Consider the following 24826-nt stretch of genomic DNA (forward strand, 5'->3'; position numbering starts at 1 on the left):
CGTGCAGTATGAATCACCTTTAACTAGTGTTGCGGTCTTTTCGAGTGATGGAAAAGCCTGATGCTTTGCATAAAATGAACGATTTTATACATAAAGATACAGAATACAAATATTCCCTCAGAGCTGTTTACTGTTTGTTTTGGGGCAGGTTATAAAGGCAATCGCAGTATATTTTGGATATGAATGAAATGCAGGGAGGCGGCCTCAGGCGTGAGCAGTTCCCCACCGAACACGACTCTAGCTCGGACTCGAGAACCAGTGTGACGCAGCGCAGTTATGGTGCAAACAGAACAACAGAGACTGGTTAATAATACGTAAATTACTTCGGTTTAACGTAAATATCGTCTCCATGCCCTGAAGGTACTCAAAAACTTTGGTGGCGCCACCTTGTGGTCAAGAATTATAATGAAATATCAAAAAAATGCTAATAACTTTTGAATAAATTAGACTATTGAAATGAAAATGGTCTCCCTATATTCTTTGGGTCATGCCGAGAGCATCGATACCAATTATGAGAAAATTGGCCATACTTCCTGTCCACCATTTTGATTAATGTTGAAAACTTACTTTTTCGAACTCCTCCTAGACCGTTAGTCCGATTTTCCCCAAATTCGACTCAGATCATCTTCAGATCATGCTGGCAAAAAATTATGGAATTTGAGTCGATATACAAAACGGTTCTCATTTGGCACATCAACGAATTTGCTGGAAGGGTGCCAAAATGCATTTGAGGCTGTATCTCTGCAAAGCTTTGACATATTTCCACCAAACTTTGTATGTGTCATCGCCACATCAGACTGACCATGCCACAAAAATTTGGTAACAGCGCCACCTTAATGGATTTTGTGTCGAACCGTTTTCACACACCACCGCTACGAATTTGAGGCATCATGGCAAAATGACACTTCAGGCTGAATCGCTGCAATGCTTTGGGATATTGACACCAAACTTTTTGTGTGCCATTATCATCTCTCACAGAACAGCCAAAATGATTTGATAACAGCGCCACCTCTTGGTCAAAAGTGATAAGCCATTTAATCATATTACTAGTGGTTGTATTTATGATTTTTCAGCCATTTCAATTACAATCATCCTAAAATTGCTTTAATTGCACATTGTTGTATTTGGTGTGATGCTCCATGCCATGGAGTGCCGGTGGAGTGCTTGGCCCCGTAATGGCTGCTTCCAGCTATATTTATTAGTTTTATTGTTTTTAAACAAGTTTAAATATGGGCAATATGTATAGCCTTTCAAAAATATAAATAATGCTGTAAATGATAAGGAAAATAAAGGAAGTTAACATGCAAACCAGTTGTTGTGGGGGGAATTTTTTTAGAAAAGTTTAGAGGATTTGAGTTAATCTGTAAACATTATTTAATGTATGAAGTAAAAAATAAGCTAGTAATATAGTAATAATTAATTAACTTTATCTGGGTTAAATCAACCCCTTATGGTGGGTTAAATAAGTAACCTAATTTGCTGGGTAAAATTAACCCAAAATGGGTTCTGTCCTATTATTTAACCAACCCTTGGGTTAATAACAACCCAGATTGGTTTTTTTTTTTTAACCCAGTGTTTTTTAGAGTATGGTTAACCTTTTTTTTTTTCGTAGGTCAGTGGGAAGGTGAACGTTGTAATCACCCAAATGTACTGATGTAATTTATCTTGTTGTCACTCCTGGTTAGCTGCAGTATCATCCTCACTCTTAACCTCCTGATTGGCACATCATCCGTCTACCTCTAATTTTGTAATACACACCATCAGGCCTCGCTGAACTGGTCCACTGATCTCAATTTTGTGGTTAAATACACCACTTGACCCTCACCACCTCGAACCACTGTTGTCGGATGATATATATTGTGCTCTCAGCTTTCCATTACAATGCTACAAACCTCATTGACTTATTGTGATAGCAGAGACCGGAGAGAGACAGAGGCATTTCAGGTTGCCATGGCAACAATAGTGATAAGCAGTGTTAGCGACACTTTTAGGCGGCACCTAGCAACCGTTTCCATGCATCCAAAGGCCAGGTTACAAGACAGTACAGGAAGGAAATCATTTGCACAGGCTTTTGTTATAGAGCTGTTGCCTTCTTCTGATTTGCTTGGCTACATAATGTGTTGGAAATCCAGCAACAAATTATTTACAGTTCAGTACGGATGAATGTGCAGCTTTGGTATCAGCATGAAGAGAAGCTGATTATGAGCGAGTCTTGATGAGTTTGTGTGTATGTGTGTGCGTTTCTAAACGTAACCTTTGCGCTCACATGCTCCCTACGCTGATTAGGACTCGCTGTGCTGATTAGCAGTTGTCATGTGTGCTCTTTACAGAGTCATTACAGAGTGATTTCCTCCCACCCCATTCCCCATCCCATCATTCTGTGGTGTGGAAGAGTGAAGATGAATGGCTCTAGCCTGCACAGAGACGGGTAATGGGTTATTATTTCTAGAACAGTCATACTAATGCCATGGGTCTGGAAAGATTGCATACGCAACATGACCATCATGTTAGCAGGCTGAAGCTCAAATCGAGCATGCTTTCAGCGGCGAAAAAGTCAGAACAGAAGGACAAACCTGGCAAACAGACCCATGGGGGATGGTTGTGTTGTGTGATGGTGTAACTGAAGCCACTTTAAAATATGAGAGAGGCTCAGAGATTTATGACTGGGGTTCAGCTGGTGACATGTTTTCCCTTTTGTTTCCTATTTTGCTTATTTGGCAGGCAGATAGGCACCGCTGGCAAACCTTTAGTCTAAACTCATCCTCTTCACCATCAGTCAGAGTGAAATATATGGGGGAGATGAACCTCATCTTGGTAATCATTAGCCAACATCCATTTTCCAGTGACTTTAATCCACAGGGTAAAAATCTGAAAGTGTTTCGGGCGGAGCGTTCTTTTCCCCTCAAAATCAGTACCAGGAAAATATTGATTCCTTGTCATTTAGCAGGTGCTTTTTTATCTGAAGTGATTTACAGTACGCTAACTGCAGGGACTCCCTGGAGCTTTGTCTGGCAACCGAGTGGGTGAAGGAAATCTTACTGAAATAACTGCTGAACTGGGACTGTTCACAGCAGGGGGTCCCAAACATTTTCACGCTATGACCCTATTCTCAGGAGGCATAATTACTCTCGAGAACCACTAAAAAGATTTTATAGTGAAATATGAGGGGAAAAGACCCATTTGCTCTCTCATTTTGCTATCGGTTTTTGTTTTCTATTTCATTCATACTGTTGAATTCGGTAGGCTGAGAATTCCATTGCATTACCATAAACTATAAAAATGGGGATAATTATCAACAAAGACATGAATATGAAGTATACAGAAAGAGAGAGAATATATTTTTGCTTTTCTGGAGGCACAGCATGTAAGCACAGCCTAATGGCTTTAGTGGAGTAATGATTCAGTTCGGTAGGTGAGTCATTTGTTGAGTTAGTAGCTGTTCTGACGAATTTGTTGAGTTAATTCTGTGAAGGACTCATCAGACTGATTCAGACTCTTGAGTTGGTGAGTCATACAAAACGATTCATTAAAACAGCCAGCTCATAATGCTTGTGAATCGGACTGTCTGGCATTGTATTTTTGTTAAATGCTTGAAATATGTAACATCAAGTGTCCAACATCAAGTCCAAACACTTTATCAGATCACAAAAGCAAACAACAGACAGTTTTAGTTAGTTATCTTTAAAGTTTATTGTTGAAATTTTGATATCCGGGATACTCTGATTCAGAGACACAGTGCTATAAATAAATAGCACTCATAAAAAGCTCTTGAGATAGCATGAAATGCATGAGAAGCGGCACCACTGAAACTGGCACAAGAAATACTGCTGTGGTGTGCGATGCACTTGTGTTGCTTCGTGAAAAATACATACGGTAAATTATCCCCAATTCAAATTTGAATTTGAGTACTGTACTTGTATTATTCATTTTCCTGACATGGTATGAAAAAAACATACTTTTACACTCTATGATCCACAGTTTGAACACTCTATAGGTTATCGGAAGTATTTATTATGTCACAATTAAATCAAGGTATGTGTGAATAATTAAATTGTTAAAGTGTATAATTAGATTTTATGAATTATCCTTCTTGGGGTTACTGTTGTGCTTCTAATATGTTTGTCTCTCTTGCACTTTCTTTTGGGTAGCAGGCAGTTCTCCAGGTCCATCTTGAAGCAAGCCTTTATGCATCAGTTCCTGATACTTTAATGTGTCTCTGAGGAAGACTCATTCACATAGAAAAGTGCCCCCTGCTCATATTTTCACCCCAAACGCGTCCTGACAGAACACTGCAAGGTCAAGCACTCACCACAGAACACCATAGTTGTATGATGATGACGCACACTCTCATATAAAAGCAACTTCTTTTGTTTGTGAGTCATAGACATGGACATGATTAGTTCAGGTATATTTAGATGCTTTTGATTGTGTAACAAAACAAGCCCATAAAGACCAGCAAACCTTCAGGGAATTTTAAGGTGCTGGTAGTGTGTAGGTTAACGGTTTGGCCCGCAGTTTCTTTAATACAGCTGGAATACTTTGGCACCAAGGACAAAAAGTAGTAACCTGAGGCACATTGTCTTGATGGAAAACTCTGTCCTTGTACTTTTGTGTAACGAGATCAATCTAAAGCAGTTTAAGTGGAGGAAAGACTTTAAAATAATAATCTGTTTGGACAGGCTAAATTTAATTCAGTGCAGTGCTTACTGTATATCAAATACAATTTTTGCAATCCGTCTTCCCTTATAAATTGAGTTAAGATAGAGTCAGGATGAAATATAGTATAAATATAGCTTCAAGTTGCAATATACGAGGTCCAACCTGAACAGCAAGAGAAGCAGGTAATTAAATGCTTAGATGTAACACAACTGACATCAAAACTTGGAATAAGGATTTTAAAAATTACACTTTTAAAGACATTGTAGAACAAGAGATCATATCGCATATGACACTGGAGAAAATCAAACCAACACAGCTTAGGCCTTTATGTATTAAAAAGATATCAAACATTTATCAAAAGATGAGGAGTCCTTTAAATACAGTACAGAAAAAGAAATAGAATATGAATTTACTATAGATAATTAGACAAATGAGTGTGAGTTTCATCCATATTTTGTTTAAAATTAATGGACGTCAGAGAAGCAAATATTAAAAATATGTAAAATATTCCAAGAACATTCTAAGTATTCCAGCCTGATCAATTTAGATTAACTGTATTAAGGAAAAGCTTTGTGCTTGTACACCTAAATCAAGGAGGTCAATAATGCACAATCAAATTAATTTCAATGGCAAGTGCTTGCTTGGCATGTGACCACCTGGAAGTATGCAATTTAAAGTCTGCCATCCTTGCTCTTGGGAACTCAGTTCTGGATACCGTTTTTTTTAAGCCAGGTTTTTTTTTTTTTTAACCCTGGAAAAGTAATAATAATGACATCATGATAACATTGATTTGTTGATCACACCATGAAATACATGCACAATCCCAAACCCTTCACTAGTGTCAATCCTGAGCTGTGACATCAAAGGAAGCTGACAGGGACAAATATAAGATAATTTCATGCTTTTAAGAGCCCTTAAAATGGTCACTATCAAGACATCTACTATACTATAATGGAATATTTGGTATTCATATGTTTCCTTGAAGAAATTTTGTCAACTACTTGAGCCGTCATTTTTAGTTGTCCTCTCTAGTTAAGTGAGATGCCAAATTTTACAAAAAAATATAAAACAAAGACAATTTAACACAAAGAAACAAAAGTTCAACTGACCAACAGCACTGAGATTTTATATTTCACATTTTAATATGCCTGATGCCAAGCAATCACAGCTATAATCTATTCCATAATTAAGATTATTGGAAAATTTAGCAACAGAAATATCCTGCATGCAAAATTGTGTGACTTTCCACCATGAAGAGATTAAGTTAAGTTAATAAAAAGGGTTATATATATATATATATATATATATATATATATATATATATATATATATATATATATACAGTATTGTTCAAAATAATAGCAGTACAATGTGACTAACCAGAATAATCAAGGTTTTTCGTATATTTTTTTATTGCTACGTGGCAAACAAGTTACCAGTAGGTTCAGTAGATTGTCAGAAAACAAACAAGACCCAGCATTCATGATATGCACGCTCTTAAGGCTGTGCAATTGGACAATTAGTTGAATTAGTTGAAAGGGGTGTGTTCAAAAAAATAGCAGTGTGGCATTCAATCACTGAGGTCATCAATTTTGTGAAGAAACAGTTGTGAATCAGGTGGCCCCTATTTAAGGATGAAGCCAACACTTGTTGAACATGCATTTGAAAGCTGAGGAAAATGGGTCGTTCAAGACATTGTTCAGAAGAACAGCGTACTTTGATTAAAAAGTTGATTAGAGAGGGGAAAACCTATAAAGAGGTGCAAAAAATGATAGGCTGTTCAGCTAAAATGATCTCCAATGCCTTAAAATGGAGAGCAAAACCAGAGAGACATGGAAGAAAACGGAAGACAACCATCAAAATGGATAGAAGAATAACCAGAATGGCAAAGGCTCAGCCAATGATCACCTCCAGGATGATCAAAGACAGTCTGGAGTTACCTGTAAGTACTGTGACAGTTAGAAGACGTCTGTGTGAAGCTAATCTATTTTCAAGAATCCCCCGCAAAGTCCCTCTGTTAAAAAAAAGGCATGTGCAGAAGAGGTTACAATTTGCCAAAGAACACATCAACTGGCCTAAAGAGAAATGGAGGAACATTTTGTGGACTGATGAGAGTAAAATTGTTCTTTTTGGGTCCAAGGGCCACAGGCAGTTTGTGAGACGACCCCCAAACTCTGAATTCAAGCCACAGTACACAGTGAAGACAGTGAAGCATGGAGGTGCAAGCATCATGATATGGGCATGTTTCTCCTACTATGGTGTTGGGCCTATTTATCGCATACCAGGGATCATGGATCAGTTTGCATATGTTAAAATACTTGAAGAGGTCATGTTGCCCTATGCTGAAGAGGACATGCCCTTGAAATGGTTGTTTCAACAAGACAATGACCCAAAACACACGAGTAAACGGGCAAAGTCTTGGTTCCAAACCAACAAAATTAATGTTATGGAGTGGCCAGCCCAATCTCCAGACCTTAATCCAATTGAGAACTTGTGGGGTGATATCAAAAATGCTGTTTCTGAAGCAAAACCAAGAAATGTGAATGAATTGTGGAATGTTGTTAAAGAATCATGGAGTGGAATAACAGCTGAGAGGTGCCACAAGTTGGTTGACTCCATGCCACACAGATGTCAAGCAGTTTTAAAAAACTGTGGTCATACAACTAAATATTAGTTTAGTGATTCACAGGATTGCTAAATCCCAGAAAAAAAAAAATGTTTGTACAAAATAGTTTTGAGTTTGTACAGTCAAAGGTAGACACTGCTATTTTTTTGAACACACCCCTTTCAACTAATTGCCCAATTGCACAGCCTTAAGAGCGTGCATATCATGAATGCTGGGTCTTGTTTGTTTTCTGACAATCTACTGAACCTACTGGTAACTTGTTTGCCACATAGCAATAAAAAATATACTAAAAACCTTGATTATTCTGGTTAGTCACATTGTACTGCTATTATTTTGAACAATACTGTATATATACCAAAAGCAATAAGGCTAACATGGTGTAGGTTCATATCTATTTAGTGTGTTTTGTGCCACAGGGAACACTTGAGACGGGCGAGAATACAATTTAAGATGACAGAAACACTTATCAAGCTGTACGATTTAAATTTATTTTCTTTGGAAAATATAACCAGATATTTAGTATGTAAAAACATTTGAGCAGCATTTGACAGAACATAAGAAAAGAAAAGAACAACTTCACACAGTTCCACAGACTTCCACTGAGTCACAAATACAGCCCCTGGAACCCACCATGCCAAACGGCTTCTTGCATTTTAACATCTTTACAACAAAATGGCAGGAAACTCTCCGGTTCCCCCAGAGGTTCTGCTAAGAAGAGGATGTCCCAGGAGAACAGGAATTCTGAGCAAAACCAAACACTTCACAACACAGCACTGCCGAGGCTTTTTCCAGTAGATACTTTGCTTATTGGGGAAGACAACTTGAGTTTTTGCAGCGTTTTGAAAGGTAATTGTAATGTATCTGTAAATAGATATATTCATATATTTATATATATATATATATATATAGAAATATACCATTCTTTCCCACAAATATGAAATATATATACACAACTTGAACTTAATCACGTCTGCACTGTCCAAATAATGCTTTCCACAGATGGAGCATTGCAGAAGACGCGCATTATATGGTTTGGCGTTTTTCTTTTTCTTTCTTTTGTTTTCATTGGGATACCATGTTAACTCTCATGATAAAATACATCCTTTGCATCTTTTGCAACACATATATCCAAAGACTCACAAAGTCCAGCAGAAACGCATATGCAACCATGCAACCTGTGAAATCCTCTGCCATATAAAAAGTTTAGATCATCTTCATGTTGACACGTCTGGGCCCACTTGTTTCCGTAAGTTCTGAGTTTGCGCCTTTCCGTTTTCGTGGGACGTACTGAATGTCCACGCTACCTCTATGCTTCCCTTTGCCACGGCTCCATGCAAACAACAACAAGAAACAGAACAAGACGACACCCAGGAAGCTGAGGCAGCCCATTGCTGTGGAGACCAGGATAGTGGTGAAGTCCAGTACCACCCTGATGGTGTACTCTTCTGTGCCATTAATCAGGGAACTGTTGTAGTCGGAGTCAAACAGAAAGCTGCGGTTGGCGTAAAGGGCTCTATCCCTGATTCCCGAGCTTTTAACAGCAACAGTGATGGACAAAGTGGCATTCCCTGCTGGGTTCGATGCCACACATACGTACATGCCGCTATCCTGAGGCTCTGCCATGCGGAACTCCAACGAGCCATTGGTATGGACAACCATTCGTCCCGTACTTTTTGTGGTAATGTGCCGCCTATGCGGTGTCAGCCATGAGACAGAAGGTGGTGGAGCCCCGTCCGCACTGCAGTATAACCAAGCTCTCTGTCCTTCTTCTGCCTGTGCTGGGTAAATTGCCATTGAGACAACCCTGGGCTTGGTGCAGATAACGTAGCGAGAGATCTGAGGTTCCACCAGGTTCCTAAGAGGCTTCCCAGCCAAGGGAGCAGGGGCACTACATTCAGGTTGAACATCACCATACAGCAAAAGTGGAGTCCTCTCCAGTAGCCAGCGAAGACGACAGTCGCACACTAATGGGTTCTGGCCAATCAGAAGACTCTGCAGGGCCTCAGAAGCAGGAAAAACACTCCTCTCGAGCGTGGAGAGACGGTTGTAACAAAGGTCAAGAATGCGCAGCGAGGAGGCTCCTTGAAAGGCTTGAGTTTCCACACTGAGCAGGTTAGACTGTCGCACACGTACAACTTCCAGCCGGTCCATTCCCCTCAACCATCCTGCTGGCAGGACACGTATGCGGCTGTAAGACAGGTTGAGATGCGTTAGATACAACAGATGTGTCACCACTGGCACGGACGTCAAATTGGTGTGGGTAATGGAGAGTGTGCTGAGATTCAGCCCCTGCAAAGTGGAGGTCGGAAACCCTTCTAACAAAGGCCAGCGGTCCACTTCAAGGTGTTTCAATCGTGGTAGACCCTTAAATGCGTGTGCCTGAAGCTCTGCAATGCCCAAGTCCCGCAATCGCAGGCTGGTTAGACCGTGCAGATGTGCGAGAGCATGTGTGGGTACTGTGCTCAGGTTGCATCGCTGCAGCGTTAGAGAGCGCAGGGATGCCAGGCCACTGAAGGCCCGTGGGGCGATGAACACTAGCTCATTATCACTCAGCTCTAGTACCCTGAGCCTCCGCTGCTCCTCAAAACCGTAGTCCAGCAGAATAACAAGACGGTTTTGACTGACATCCAGCAGGGTTAGCTCGCTGAGGCCAGCCAGCGCTCCGCGTTGCAACAAAGTCAGTTGATTGCTTCGCAGTCGGAGCGAGCGCAGCCGCGGCTGAGCTCGGAAGCTGCCAGGTTCCACAGATGACAACAGGTTGTTGCTGAGGTCCAGCTCCTCCAGCAACAGCAGCGAGGAAAAGTTCTGTGGTGTCACAGTGCGCAGCCGGTTTTTACTGAGGTCCAATGCCCTTGTCTCTATAGGGATTCCCTCAGGCACCTGCACTAACCGCCTGCGATGGCATGACACAGAACGTGTGGGCACAGAGCACTCACAGCGGGCAGGGCAGGCATGGGCGGGGCACTGAAGCAGGAGGAGTGACAGGAGGGAGAGCCCCAGAGCACAAGAGAATGAAGAGAACAGCATGGCCACCTACAGAGAGAAAACAGAGAAATATAATATAGATGAGAGAGATGGCTGGATGGTTAGTCACTCAAGGTAATGTAAACAGTCACATACAAACAGTCTAAGACTATAGGCCACTGTACAAAATTCTACAAAGTTATTTTAAATTAAAATTACCAGCTGTGAAATTATTTGTATATGTATATATATATATATATATATATTAAAAAGTTTCATAGTAAAAGTTGGAATACATTTCTAAACATGTAGTATGTGTACAGCATGAGGGACACAAATAAGCCTGTGTTTTGTAGAATGACAGCCATATCACCCAGCAGCCACATCACCCTGGAGCCCAAGACCGGTTTGCCACTGAAGCTCCTGAGAAAACTAGGTTGCTGCTGGAAGAGGTGCTAGTGAGGCCAGCAGGGGGTGCTCACCCTGTGGTCTGTGTGGGTCCTAGCGCCCCAGTGTAGTGATGGGGACGCTATACTGTCAACGAGCACCGTCCTCCGAATGAGACATTAAACTGAGGTCCTGACTCTCTGTGGTCATTAAAAATCCCAGGATGTCTTTCGAAAAGAGTAGAGGTGTGACCTCGGCATCCGGGCTAAATTTCCCCCATTGGCCTCGGACCATCATGGCCTCCTAACAGTCCCCATATCCGCTGATTGGCTTCATCACTCCGTCTCCTCTCCACCAGTGTGTGTATGTAAACACCTGGTGTGTGGTGGGCGTTCTGGCGCACTATGGCTGCCATCACATCATCCAGGTGGATGCTGCACACTGGTGGTGGATGAGGAGATACCCCCTGTCTATGTAAAGCGCTTTGAGTGCTAGAAGAGCGCTATATAAATGTAAGGAATTAATTAATGACCCCTGTTATCCACACACATGCACGTCATGTCCATTGTTCAATTTCCCAACACCTCCTCTGTGCAAGACCTCTGCTGATTCTAGCTGATGGTGGTGCATCGATCGTCTCTTTCTCTGTCTGTCATACACACACACACAAACACACAAAACCTGCTTTCAGAAAGACATCTCCAAACATGCCATAACCATGGAAACTCCATGCTCCCTTGGCAGAAGTCCTGCTTTGCCAATCGAAATCAATAATGGAGGAAAGCAAATGGCAGGCATTCCACAGGTCTGTTAGACTCAAATCACAAATGTGTCATTTAGATTAGACACGAAGACTGATTATAACCATGTCTGTCTAAATGTTTTATATCAGTGTGCAATCACCAGGTAATTAGGGAAGATGAGGGAGTGTACTATTATAAATGTAAAACAATTAAATAAGCATAATATAAAATAAAAACAACAATATTTGAGACAAAAAGGAAATTTTTGTGATTGTGTATTTTATATAATGACAATTTACCTTTTTGTATACCTTATCTGTTATAATCTATTGATTGACTTTCCTTCCAACATGAAATGGGTTGAAATACACCCCTTATTTCAGACAATATAAAAATCGAACAGACAGCCAAGATTCAGATAAGAATCACCAGCAAGGGAGCTTTTACATTTTCTGAGATATCTATCTTGCATGAGAATGCATCATTTAAACCTGCATCTAAACTACAGCCATTTAGTCTTGTGATAAAAAATTAATGTCTCCATCGTAAAATCTGAAGAATGGCTTTAGAATGGATAATTACATCTTACAACATCCCAGCAGCTCCGATTATATACATCTCTTTATGTTTCTCACTTCTGGGCTGTTCTTTAATATTTTAAATACTTCCATAGACATGATACACAGTGTTGCATAATTCAAGATGATGTGTTTCTCATTATTATGAAAGATACATGAGTGTAGCAACTGGTTTGAAAACATAATTATCAAAGGGCATAATATGTGGAAAGGTTACATGCACGTATTCTCAATTAATTATTAATAGAACAGAACCATAAAGGCATCTGTTTCCATTATTGCTTTAAAATGACCATAAAGAGAAATGCTAATAATCTTGGGCTGAAAAATGGGGCAGACAATTTTCAGTGAACTGGCAAGCCACCATGGAGTGCTCTCATAACCAATATAGCAACAGATTGACCTGCATGCACAGAATAAACCTTTTGCCTAGTTTCTCTCTAATGTATAATTTAGACGTGGCTTCACTATGTCAATAATAATCTACCATGCATTTTTACTACAATTTTCCTTACTAATTTGTATAAACCTAATAGAAATCCCATTTAAAAAGGTATCTAATGCATTTAAATGCCAGTGCTCATTAAAATCACCAAGACAAAGTTGAGGTGCGAATTCTTAAAAAATCTATTTCACCTCACTGGTCTAAATGACTCAAACCCTGTATGACGAGCACAGGTTGCCTCATTCAAACACTGATTAGTAAGAGCCAGGCTATGCTTTCATTTCAAATCAATATCAATACATGTACAAATTCTGCTGCCACATTTGCACTGCTTTTCAAGGAGTGTGACTGCAAATGGCCTTGCTTGTACAACAGAAGCATTGCTCAACCTTGGCGGTGCTCAGTTTCATTCTCAACTCCATCAGGTCTGTCGCGACGCGACACGTCAAATGTTCGCCTGCCAGCCTGAGTGTCAGAATGAAGACAGAGGACACGTCTGGGTGGAACATCAGGGAGCAGCGCTAAGCCTGTGGTTCGTTGTGGGGAGCAGCTCACTGACAGGAGGAGTTTATTAAGTTTTAATGAGTTAATAATTCAATTCATCCCAGCCGATCTGATGACAGTATCAGCAGCAGGGGAGAGCATGAGCGTTGATGTAATTCTTGCTAAAGGTGTCTAGATTAGAGATACATTTCTAAGGCAAAGTTTATCAATTAATCATTACAAAGTCCTCTTTTTGGGAATGGAGATAATCCATTATTTGACAGGATATGTTGTCACACAGCAGGGAGCATATTCTCCTCAGTCTTTTCACAAAATCTTTATCCCACAAAAGCAATCTGTCGCTCTTCTCTTCAACAAACAGACAAGGCAGCCGAGCTTTTACATAGGAAATAAATGGTGATTCTCGAGGTATACGGGAAGCCTACAATCTGCTAGTGAATCCAATATATATATAATTAATAATAAGGTATTAATCACAAAATAAATTATAATAATGTTTAATGTAAATAATAAATAAATAGAATAAATCAAATTTAGAAAATTCATCAGTTATCATATTGACAGCCATAGATTTATATTTGGCTTCAAGTTTATTCATTAAACAGTACAATGATGGATGAATAAAATATACAGTGACAACTTAAAATATCAGCTCTAGTATAGTAGTATTATAATATATTTAGAATATATACATTAATACTTATAAATAAATAAAAAAGTGCTGCTTTGGGCTGGAGAATGTCTTGTTGCATTTTCCAGAGTCCTGTTTAAAATGAGTTTTTGTAAGTACACTAGCTCAGTGTAATGTAGATGAAATGTGTTTACTGAACTGTAAAAAAAGAAAGAAATGGAATGTATTGACAAACTGACAAAAAAAACATTTCAAATTAAAATTGTTCGATTTAACCTTAGCTAACACTCCATACAGACATCAAACAACAGCGGTGCGCAGAGATCACAATATAGTTTCACTCCCTGATTTTTGTTCCAAGAATGTACTGTATCAAAAAGAATTCTCTGTCCTCTTCTAGCTTATCAAAGTCAAGATCAGAGCGTTTCCTCATACTTTGCTGGTGTGCTGTGGAAAACAATCCGGCCATGTCTCCTCATTGCTCTACATCAGCGTCTCAATTCCACAGACAGCGATTGTGAAGTCTGCGGTTTCTCTTACTTTGAGGACATTCTGCAGATTAACTTGGTCTAATTTTAGTTTATCTAATTTTAGTCTCATCCATTTTTCATTGAGTGAAACCACCACAGCCATTGGAGAGCGCAGTGTCCCATCTCCCACCGGGTCCGTGTGTGTATTGTCTGTGTGTCTGAGACCGAACAGGAACAGGCAGAAGTTTGTTGTTGGGAATGTTTGTGAAACATGCATATGTAGTACATATGCCAGCTTGTGTATGGTAGAGAGTGCTAGTGTGCTCACCTTGACCCTTGGGGGTCTTTGGATCTCATGTTTAATTCCGCACTACAGCGCGAGCTTGCACTACATTTTGGTGATTATTTCATACAGAGGTGTCTAAATGTAGGTGCCACGGGCTGTGTGTGTTCCCAGCATGTCGCTTTCAGACGCCATGCTGTAGTATCTCTACAATGCTCTGATCTAGCCCTGTGGAGCTCTGTTGACTCCTGCTATTGATCTCTGCGTTATTACACATTCACTTCTTCACATGTCTCTCTCATTGCACAAGACTGAAACCCCTCTGCACCCATGGCAACCGAGCCGTCAATCAAACCCTGATCTCTGAATGTTTCATATACCTAGAGCTCAGGTGAGAATCCACTGAATATACTTTAATAATACCCAAATAATTTTTCCGGCGTGTGTTCCTTCACTCATTTGAGTTTCTGTGCTATTCTGTTGCCCCCACGAGAAGAAAGTATGGTGAAATATGGTATTTCCTGCATGTTTTCATGCTGTCAGCTATCCTTATTGGTATAAATGAGCATGTTTATGTATGTGCATGTTTGTGTATGTCTCTGGCTGTCTCGCTGGCAGCACTGATGCAATGTTTTCATGTTTAACGGACATTCAGTTCAGAGTCAGAAGGGTGTCTGGGCTCAGCTTCTAATGCCTTAATGTATGGTGCATTTTAACATGGAAAAAGAAGAGGAAAGTAGCAAAACATTTAATATTTAACAACTGTTTTTCCATATAAATATTAAACTACTGACAGTAATATTCAGCAAGGCGAACGACTAACTTTTTTCTCAAGCATGGTTATTTAGAATTGAAAATATGGATTACACGATTCGCCTAATTCCTATTTTGTGATTATTATAGTGTGTTATTTGCTGTTTTACACTATTGTTTTTACTAGTTAAATTAAATTATTATAGTATGTGTATAAATATTAAGCCAGCTAATTTTTTATGCAAATATTCTGTGTTCCCCCAATTAATTTAAAGTCAAAACTATGCATAACAATCAATACAGAATTTTTAAAAAATGGTGTTTAAAATCGTTCGGATGGACTAGTCAAACTGCTGTGACATATATCATGCCAAATTGATCTACATACACACCATATACCTTGTTCACTAAAACAAATCTTCAGCACGAAGAATTCTTGAGCAGTTTGTAATCTCTAAACTATCAGAAAATAAAAATACAATGTAAATCTTGAAGAGAGGAGCTCAAAACGCCCTCAGAGGGAACACAGGTATTATGTAAGGGAAGAGAAAACAATTGAAGAGACAACAGAAATAAAGAATCCAAAGATATAACAGGCAGGAGCTGGTGAGAAGAATATAAGAGGTAAGAAGAGGTAATTCAGAAAGAGGAACATGTTGCAGTGCATAAGAGAAAAACAACGAGACAAGAAATCAGGCATACTGATTCATCTTTCCACCTGCGCGCCTGGGTAATAACATTAATGTGTGTGCAGTCACGTTTATTTGGCCAACAGGTTTCCTCCTCCCTTTGGCATTTGGCTGTGTGTGTGCTCATCACCGCCATACTGTGTAGTGGAAGCATCATTTATGCTTTCTTGTTGGTTTGTCTTCTGCATACACAAAATTCTCAGTGTACCCAATTACACACACACAAAAAAGAAAGGGATGCGAGAGAGCCGACTGCCTCCAGACATCGCTTCTGCAATGCTAATTAACCCTGCAGGCAAAATCCACCACCAAGACACTAACCCTTCAACATAAACACACACAGCCTCCCACACACAGGACCTCAATGCTTACCGCGTATGAAAGTTTTACTTAGATGCTGCCGAGTTATTTCCTCTTGCCTTTATTTTCATTAATAATTAATTTCCGTCTAATCTAAAAGGTGAACTAATCACTTAATAAGTATGCTTAATTGAGTATTTTCAAACACAACAGAGAGCAGACGTTATATTTCTTGCAGAAAATATATGTGGCGTCTATAGGTGTTTGGATACTGCTAGTCAAAACCCAAAAAAATCTAATCTGGTCACAATTTGCAGTATTATTCTTGCCCATGAAACAGGGTTGTGTAAAATTTTACATTTTAATTTTATTGACAACACCCCACAGGAAGTTCAATTGGAATTTAAAAAGAAATATTAAGAAGTAGAATTTATTTTCGACCATGTACAGTTAGAAAAAAAAAAGTAATTGGCTAATTTTAACACTATATAAATAAATGTATAAATGAAGTATAGATTTCTATAGGGGACATAAAAAACCTTTTAAACTGCTGTTAAGCCCAGTTTTGTTTGACAAATTTTCCAATTTGTTAAAAATGTCACATACTGGGGTTTAATTTAACTTTTTTCAATTTCAATTTGTAATCTTTAAACTATCAGAAAACAATAAATACAATGTAACTCTTGAAGAGAGAAGATACAACAGAAAAAAGGACTCCAAAGATATAATAGAAAGGAGATGGTGATAAGAATATTAGAGTTAAGAAGATTCACTTTAATAAGAAAATTGTGCAAATTTGTGAATTGGATTTGATATGCCCACACAACACAGGAAGTTGGAATCTGTAATAACTGGAAGTGAAATTTACTGAAAATACAGAGAAAGTCAAGTTTTTGTTTGTCCCCCACAATGGGCCAAAAAAAAGTAGTGGGAGATTTTTTCTCTACTTTTGCTGTCAAAGCCAAATTTTGTCTTTGTTTCAGGGTTAAATCTACTTCCTTCAGTACTTCCTAATTCAGTGTTCTAAGTATGCAATTCTAGTTGCTGTTTGCAACCTCAATTAAAATCCAAATCAAATCCAGGAATATAAGTGGATTTTAAAAAGCAAATGCCACTAATTGGCATGGGTTAATAAGATCTTTGGGTCATGGGAACCACAAAACATCTTCTTCGTGAAGATTTTGGTGGTGATCACACTCTAGAGGACACTTTTTTATTGGAGATGAGACAGAACATCTATCCTTGCTTGGCATTTCTAGGGAATTGAATCAGGATTATGTCAGCTGCTCTAAGAAGCAGTGCTCTTAAAAGCAGTCTGTTTCTGAATCCATAGAGTGCATTACCATTATGAGTCCAAACCAGCTCTTGCATTAAATCTTGGCACTTAGATGGATAATGATAAGGCTAACGTAACAACCACTGCCACCAACAAAACGCATGAGTTGATTCACATACAAGTGGATTAAACAAACACATCTTCCCCTTAAATATCATTGCTTCACCCAATTCATTTTTCTAAATAACCGTAGCAAACTTAATGGAAAGCAATTTAATTTAAAGTAAGTGAAGTGAGACACTAAGTGAAATTACTTTGGCAATGGGCGCATAAGTTTCACAGCAGCTTAACGGAACTGCCAAAATCTCACAAAATTTCACATACAGACATGACTGACACAGCCACACATCCATCCACATGCATATTTAGTTTTTGGCCTGATATATGCTAATTCATGCACATAATGCAGATTACTGATATTGTAATTGGGTGTCAGCTCTTTGAGTACTGTTTGTACCCAAACAAGCTAACAAGTGATCAGGAGGAATAAATATATAACCTCATTCTCCCATGCAGCGTTGTGTTAAGTGTGCAGATGTAAGACTTGACCACAGAAAACCTTGTTACAGTTAATTAAGATGCTGGAACTTGCCACTCCTGAATATGAAAATTAAATAAAATAAAAAAACCTTTAGAAATAGTGAAAAAAGGAGTTATTTAAAACGAGTTATTCAAATATGACTCATAGCATTAACGGAGGGAATAAATTTAGCATTAAAAAAATCTGCAAGTGTGCCGTCTCCCTAGAGGACGCTCAGGAAGCTCATGGAGGCCATCAGGGCCAGTGAAGTTAAAGCAGAGCAATCGCAATCGGCGCTTTGAAAGGAAGCCTAATTAAAACGCAAAAACACTTGCTTAGTCAGACAGGATTCAGAACAGGACATTTTTTCTTCATGTCATACTTCTGACAGTATAATGAATAGGTCTAATTGTGAATATTAGTTGGCTTAACATGTACGTGAGCTGCTCTGTGAGGCTTCTAGAAGCACTCATAAAACTATAGTCATAGTAGCACAATATACAGTGATATTATCTCCAGTGAGACAGGCTGCTAATATTTAGGTCAGTGGACCCTTACTATAATGCTATAACATTGACAAAAGAAACTCAAATTAGCCCAACACAAAATCAATCTTGCAGCTTAATATCTAATCTCTTTCCACTCAAAGCATTCTGTAACTTTTCCTTTAGTACCTAAGGGAAATCAAGGAAAATTGCATTTATATGATTGCATTTATATGATTGCATATATATTTATATATATATATATATATATATATATATATATATATATATATATATATATATATATATATATATATATATATATATATATGCAATCATATAAATGCAATTTTCCTTGATATATATATATATGGGCAAACCAATACTGATGTGTTGCATACGGATTAGTATAATGAAATAATTAATCAAGAGATTAAAAAAGTATTGAGAATGTTATGTATTAACCAGTCTTAGGATATTTGGTTATTTGGAAAAAAATAATTTGATATTTATTGTTTATATATATATATATATATATATATATATATATATATATATATATATATATATACACACACACATACATATATATATATATATATATATATATATATATATATATATATAAACGAACAAAGAACTGCAGGTCAAATCTGGTTCTCTTCAGTAAAAATACAGCTCTGATCCCCTCTTTTCGGCCTAGACATCTCCTACATATCCTCCCCATATGGCCCAGGTATATACTACAAATTGTTCACAGTAGTGTGTCTAATTTGTAACCCTGTTGGCTTCCCTCAAAGTTCCTTAATGAACCCGGCTAAACTGTCAGTTTTATTAGGCTTGGCTCTGGAGAAACAGATTTGTGATTTACAAATCCCCAGGGGAAGTAGGGTTTACATTACTTGCCACTAGTTCTCAATTGCTTCAATATACATCTGTGCTAGTTTGCTGTGACAAAGCTGCATTTCTTTGTAGGGAAAGGTGCACACCATTCTGCTTCTAGAAACGTCTTTACTTGGCTGTTTGTTGCTAGATGGCTATTTACTTGTTTGCAACCATGTTGTCACACAACAAACACAGTCGTGTCCTGTCTGAGCCTGTGCCAAGACTATGGGGAAATGAACTGCTTATAATCAAAAAATCGAAGCAATTGACGGATCATTAAGAGATTAAGATAAATGGTGAAACAGGCAATTAAAGCAAAACAGTAAACCAACTACAGACCAAACCTCCTATTAAGCAGTTTAAAAATTATACATCGAATTAACTGTAAAACAAACAAATAAATAAATAAGAAAGAAAGAGCAAGGAAAAAAAACACATTCATTAACCACGTCTACTAACTATATCTGGATCAGACAACCATTTCTTCAGACAGCACTATATTTTCAGTGCCACTTTCTTGTTGTCACTCTGGCTTTATTCTTGATTCATATCTTTTGCATTCTGCTGAAGAGTAATTTTAACAATACAATATATGCACATTCTAATAAGTCACTTTGGCAGTGTAAGACACGGTGGACAAAAAGTATACAAGAAAAATGTATTTATGTTAATGTAAATGCATTTCTGCATGCCTCGTGAAAGCATTTCAAAAAGTAGCAGAATGTTATGTCTTCAGTGTTTACATTTACATTTAAAACAAGCTGATTTAATTCACTGAGAAATCATTTCAAATTCCATTCCGTTCTTGCAGCATTGGTGAATTTCTGTTAAAGCAGTCTGGAGGCTTTCCTGAAATACGGCAGCACTAATCTGGGTAAACCATTTTATTTGCTTAAAAAAACAAAAAAAACAGACAAAAACTTTATTTCATGATCCAGTTAGTACAAAGTGTGAGCAAAATAACAGCAGTATGCACATAACATCAATACAGACCTGTTGGTGTAGCTTACAAGGAGAATAAAGAAGAGATTAAACCTATTTAACACTGTCAAATCTGAGCTACGTTTGTTACATAATAATTACATGGTAATTACCATATAATATACCACATTAAAGAACATTTCCCCCAGAGCCTAGTTAGGAGCTAAAATGTTAAAGAGGTAGAACACATTTTTTTTCTGAATGTAAAGAATTCCTGTTTCTCTGGGGGGTGGTGCGATACAATGCTGTGATTTAATTAGGTTGGACATAAAGGATAATACATCAGAAGGTGTTAGGGTGTAGACAGCATCATCCTTGCCTTTCTGATGTGGAATATGAAGATCTTTTGATTAAAGCCGTGTTATTAACTTTTCCTCAAGACAACACTAATTCATGCTTTCAAAAACAGTATGTACTCTTCAGTTTAAAGCCTACCTCTATCATCTAGTTCATGGATGTATTAATTCACAGCAAGTTGAAAAAGTTAGTTTTTTAAAGAAGGGAAAAGATTATCCAATGTTCCCTACATCACTACATACCTCTAAATAGCCTCGGATCAACTTGCCCGGTCCATTTTCTAAATCCCTATTTTTTTCCCCCTCTTCCTTCAGCTCCTAATGGATGTGAAAATAGAAGTGCATATCCCGGAGATCTGCTGAGTTTATATTTTGTCTTAATGTGATTTAAACCAAATAATCGTGCTCTTGCCACATGTGACGACACACTTTGATAAGATGAAAATGCAAATGCGTGAATCACACCCCGACACATTCATCCTGTAAGTTACTTACAGTCAGTCAGCCAGTCGAAAGCTCTGCGTGTCTCTCCCGAAGGCAGGTCTTCTTTATTGTGTCTGACAGCTCCAAACCTGTCCTTCTCCACCCCCTGAAATCCACACTTTTTGTTCTTTACCTATGAACAGCATCCATCACTGTCCGGAGCCCTTCTAGTCTATCAGCGCTTGAGATCGGAAGCGTTGAAGGGGGAATCACAGTGGCTGCCGTCTACTGAGGAGCTCCGCGATGACCGAGCGCATTAATGACACCTGACCGTCCGTCACAGACAAAGTGAACTAGTGACACACTTACGTGCACCGCGCTGATGAAATATCGCAGTGATGTCTCCCTCGCTCCTGTGCCTCTCTCTTTTTTCCCACCTCTCCACTAAAGCACAGGCGGTGGAAATTCGCAGCAGCACTCGCTGAAACCCCTGGCAGAATACATCACCACTTTCCCTTTTTATGAGTCACAATGCACACACATACACACCTCTGATCTGTTCCTACCTGCCAAATGCGGAGCGTCTCAAACCAACGCGCACTTTCTTTTACCTTTACCTCCATGCACTACAGTTTAAATAGTCTCAACTCTATCGCAAACACACCTCACGGCATAGGTAGGCTTATGTGCTCAAGGCGTGCTGCTGGTTACCTGTGGCTGCTGTTCTAGATGCCATAAGGATCAGCGTTCCTGTGATCAGCGTCTGAGCGATCAGCTAAGAGGAAGAGGGAACAGCCAGCACTCTGTCTCCACGACAACGCCCGGCAGATGCCACACCTCCAGTTCAGGATCCTCGAGAACAATAAGCGTTTATCGCCACCCTCCCTCTCTCTCTCTTCTTCCCTCTCCATCCGCCGCTTCCCGCTGTAAAGCCACGCTCACTCGGAGAGAGTGACGCGCTTGTGTGTGACGTCTTCCAAAAAGCAGGGATTCTGTATGTGTGTCTGTTAGAGTTCCACAAGGGGATTAGGCACTTTTCATCTTCATGACGCACACTAGAAAGAGAGATAGAGAGAGAAAGAGACTGGAGATGGAGAGACAGAGGATGGGGTCGTCATGGAGATATTTGCCCATGAAGGGAGTGTAGGGTGAATGACATGAGATAGGGATAGAAAGAAAGAAGTGCTGTTAGTGAACCCTACAACACAACCATACGGGACTTTTGATTCAGTTTGGCATAAAAGAGAAGAAGAACCGTCTCGCTAAAAGAGGGACTCGTGCTGATTTGCATGCACATATTCTCGCTGTCTCCTCCTGAGCTTTCCTTGTGTAACCGGCTAGCCCTCGGGGAGGCCCTTCTACTGCTCTATCGTGTGTCTGACTTAATGCTCCAGCCTTCAGATTAAAATAGCTGCAGCCAAAAGCCTTAAACCTGCCGCCTTTTCTAAGATTACAAGGCACTCGCTTGTCCAGCAACGTGAGCTTCAATAAGAAACCCTGCTGAGGGGATGAAGCGAGGGCAGATTCCCTGATGGTACTTTAGGTAACACAAAATGCCATGTCTAATTCCTATTAACATGGTGTAGATGGCAATCTGCCATTGGGAGTATGACGGGCTCTTCATTCTACATACTAAACAAAGGACACTACAGCCAGTAATTGTGCACAGTGTAGAGGGTGTTATAATTAAGCCACTCCCCATCAGGTTTAAGCCTTGCTAACAAGAGAATAATTGACTGAAGAGGTTGTCGGCCATACAGATGAAGCCTTGATGTATATGATCTGATAGTAATGAGTTAGTCGACGGTATCTGGGGCGTCAATGTATGCGGCATGTGCTCTGCCGAATGCCAAATGTGTTTTCAAAGGTGCAGCTGTAATTGTAAAGCTCTATCATCTGATTCTCTCATGCTGATCTGATATCAAAGAGATGAAAGCTTACTGTGATTGCACATTCCAGGAGCAGGAATCCCACACATGCAAAGCTGGATACACCCAGAGACAATTACAGTGTAGCCTGGGCAGGCTAGACTTCACCACATTTCAGTAATACAAAGAAAATCGCATTCTGTTTGGTGCAAGCAAAAGTGCAATCTCTATTGGTTGTAGGTGTCTACAAAAGTGCGTGCTTTTGAACATACAAACACATGTGAAATAACAAAGAAATGTTACATTCAAACTGGAGCTTAATCCAGTCACTCGTTTGACTGTTTAATTTTGTTCTGTACACTCTAATTTTGGTTATTTATGAGAGGGACAACTGCATTCTACAACCAAATTTACTCGAAAAATACCAGTTGAAAGAACGGGACCAGTTTAAACCATTTATTCTTATAATCACTTGACTTGTTAGCAAATTTTGACATCCACCTGTCTCTCTCTACCAGCCCTTTGGTCTAATGGTGATCCATTACTATCCAGAGAGAGCATGCAGTTTAAAAAGAGCAGCTAAATGAAAAAAAAAAAAAACTTTCCAGATGATGAGACGCCTCAAGTTGTTAAGATTACTTCGCTCACAAAAATTGTTAGCACCCTAGTAACACAGTAAAACATTTAAAATATATTTATTTCATAATAAGTATAGTCCAAAATCTATTAACATAGTTACTGACATTTCGCACAAGGCTTAATCTTTATTTGGAGTATAACTTGTGCACAACACACATTTCTTAATATTAAGCCTAAAATTAGTTTTAATGTCACTATTTATGAGGATTGTATGATCTTTGAATAATAAATGCAAGATATTTAATGTGTACCTAAAGTATACTTGCAATAGTTTAACTTTTGCACATATATACTTCTAGATACAGTGTATCTTTTAGTTTTCTTTTCAAGTACAAAATTCGTTTTTCCAATTTAGCAGACTTTAAGTATACCAGTTTAGGATAACATGTATCAAACAATTGGTATTAGACAAAAGGTACAATTGCAGCGTATTTTTTACATAAATATGTAAATGTATCTGTAGTATACTTAGCATGAAAAGAAAATGTATTTCAAAAACATTTTAGCATATTTATTTTTCACTAGGGCAGCCAGATAATTCTGGAGTGACTCCTGTTCACACTTAAATTAACATTAAGTACATTCACTTCCAAAACTTTCAAACTGATTTTTTTTTAGCTATACATAATGTTTTCTGGTTGTACAAATAGTGAATGTTTGGAACACCAACAAAAACAATTTTTCTCATTCCAATCTTACATGCGTATTGTATAAGATTCTGGGTGTTCTGCTTGCGGCACAGAAATGACATCACCTATCATGTGCCCAAAAAACATGACTGAATTCACCAATAAAAAGGCTTGATGCACTGAACTGACAACATTTGAAGAGAGTTGTTTTACTTCTTCGTTATGAATAAAAAATAAAACATTCTAATGTAAACCAATGTAAAAACAACCAATTTAATTATGCAGGAGATGCTTTGATATTTCTTTGCATGTTTGTTCATTTCAGCTGTCTTTGTTTGAAAGCAACAAACCGCGATGCAGAGACATGACGGCTCACTTTGACGTGAAAAAAGGAGCCTAGAGTGAGATCCATTCATTAACGTCTCTTCACACATCTGCCGTGCAAAAAGAAGCACCAGTGAGAATCATGCAGCATTGTGTGTCAGGGTTTAAGTGTGAACAGAACACATTTCCTCAACTCTCTCACACACTCCACATGTAGCCGTTCACTGGCCAGTCGGTTGCTATGGGAAACCATCAGACCACATCAAAACGAGTCCTCGAGGGACTCCTGCCACGAGCAATCCTATTCACTGAAACACACTTAACTGTGTGTGTGACAGAGTGCCGTTTCCAAGATGCAGACAATTCGGTTTCTCACACCTTGCCTCATAAAAGAAAGAGAAACTCATC

General features: G+C 38.9%; 1 protein-coding gene across 2 annotated transcripts; it reads right to left on the minus strand.

Moving 5' to 3' along the window:
• Positions 1-8213: 8213 nt before the first annotated feature.
• lingo2b (leucine rich repeat and Ig domain containing 2b) lies at positions 8214-22345 on the minus strand. Of its 2 annotated transcripts, none has more exons than XM_026224122.1 (2): positions 21670-22345; positions 8214-10318 (listed from the first exon to the last, which is right to left on the minus strand). In XM_026224122.1, the coding sequence occupies exon 2, from the start codon at positions 10310-10312 to the stop codon at positions 8489-8491; it is 1824 nt and encodes a 607-aa protein (XP_026079907.1). In that variant the 5' UTR covers positions 10313-10318; positions 21670-22345; the 3' UTR covers positions 8214-8488. The 2 variants fall into 2 exon arrangements, with proteins under 2 accessions (XP_026079907.1, XP_026079908.1); XM_026224123.1 differs by lacking the exon at positions 21670-22345 and adding an exon at positions 21031-21645.
• Between the last annotated feature and the right edge of the window lie 2481 nt (positions 22346-24826).

This window comes from Carassius auratus, chromosome 38 (assembly GCF_003368295.1).
Source record: "Carassius auratus strain Wakin chromosome 38, ASM336829v1, whole genome shotgun sequence".
NCBI lineage: Eukaryota > Metazoa > Chordata > Actinopteri > Cypriniformes > Cyprinidae > Carassius > Carassius auratus.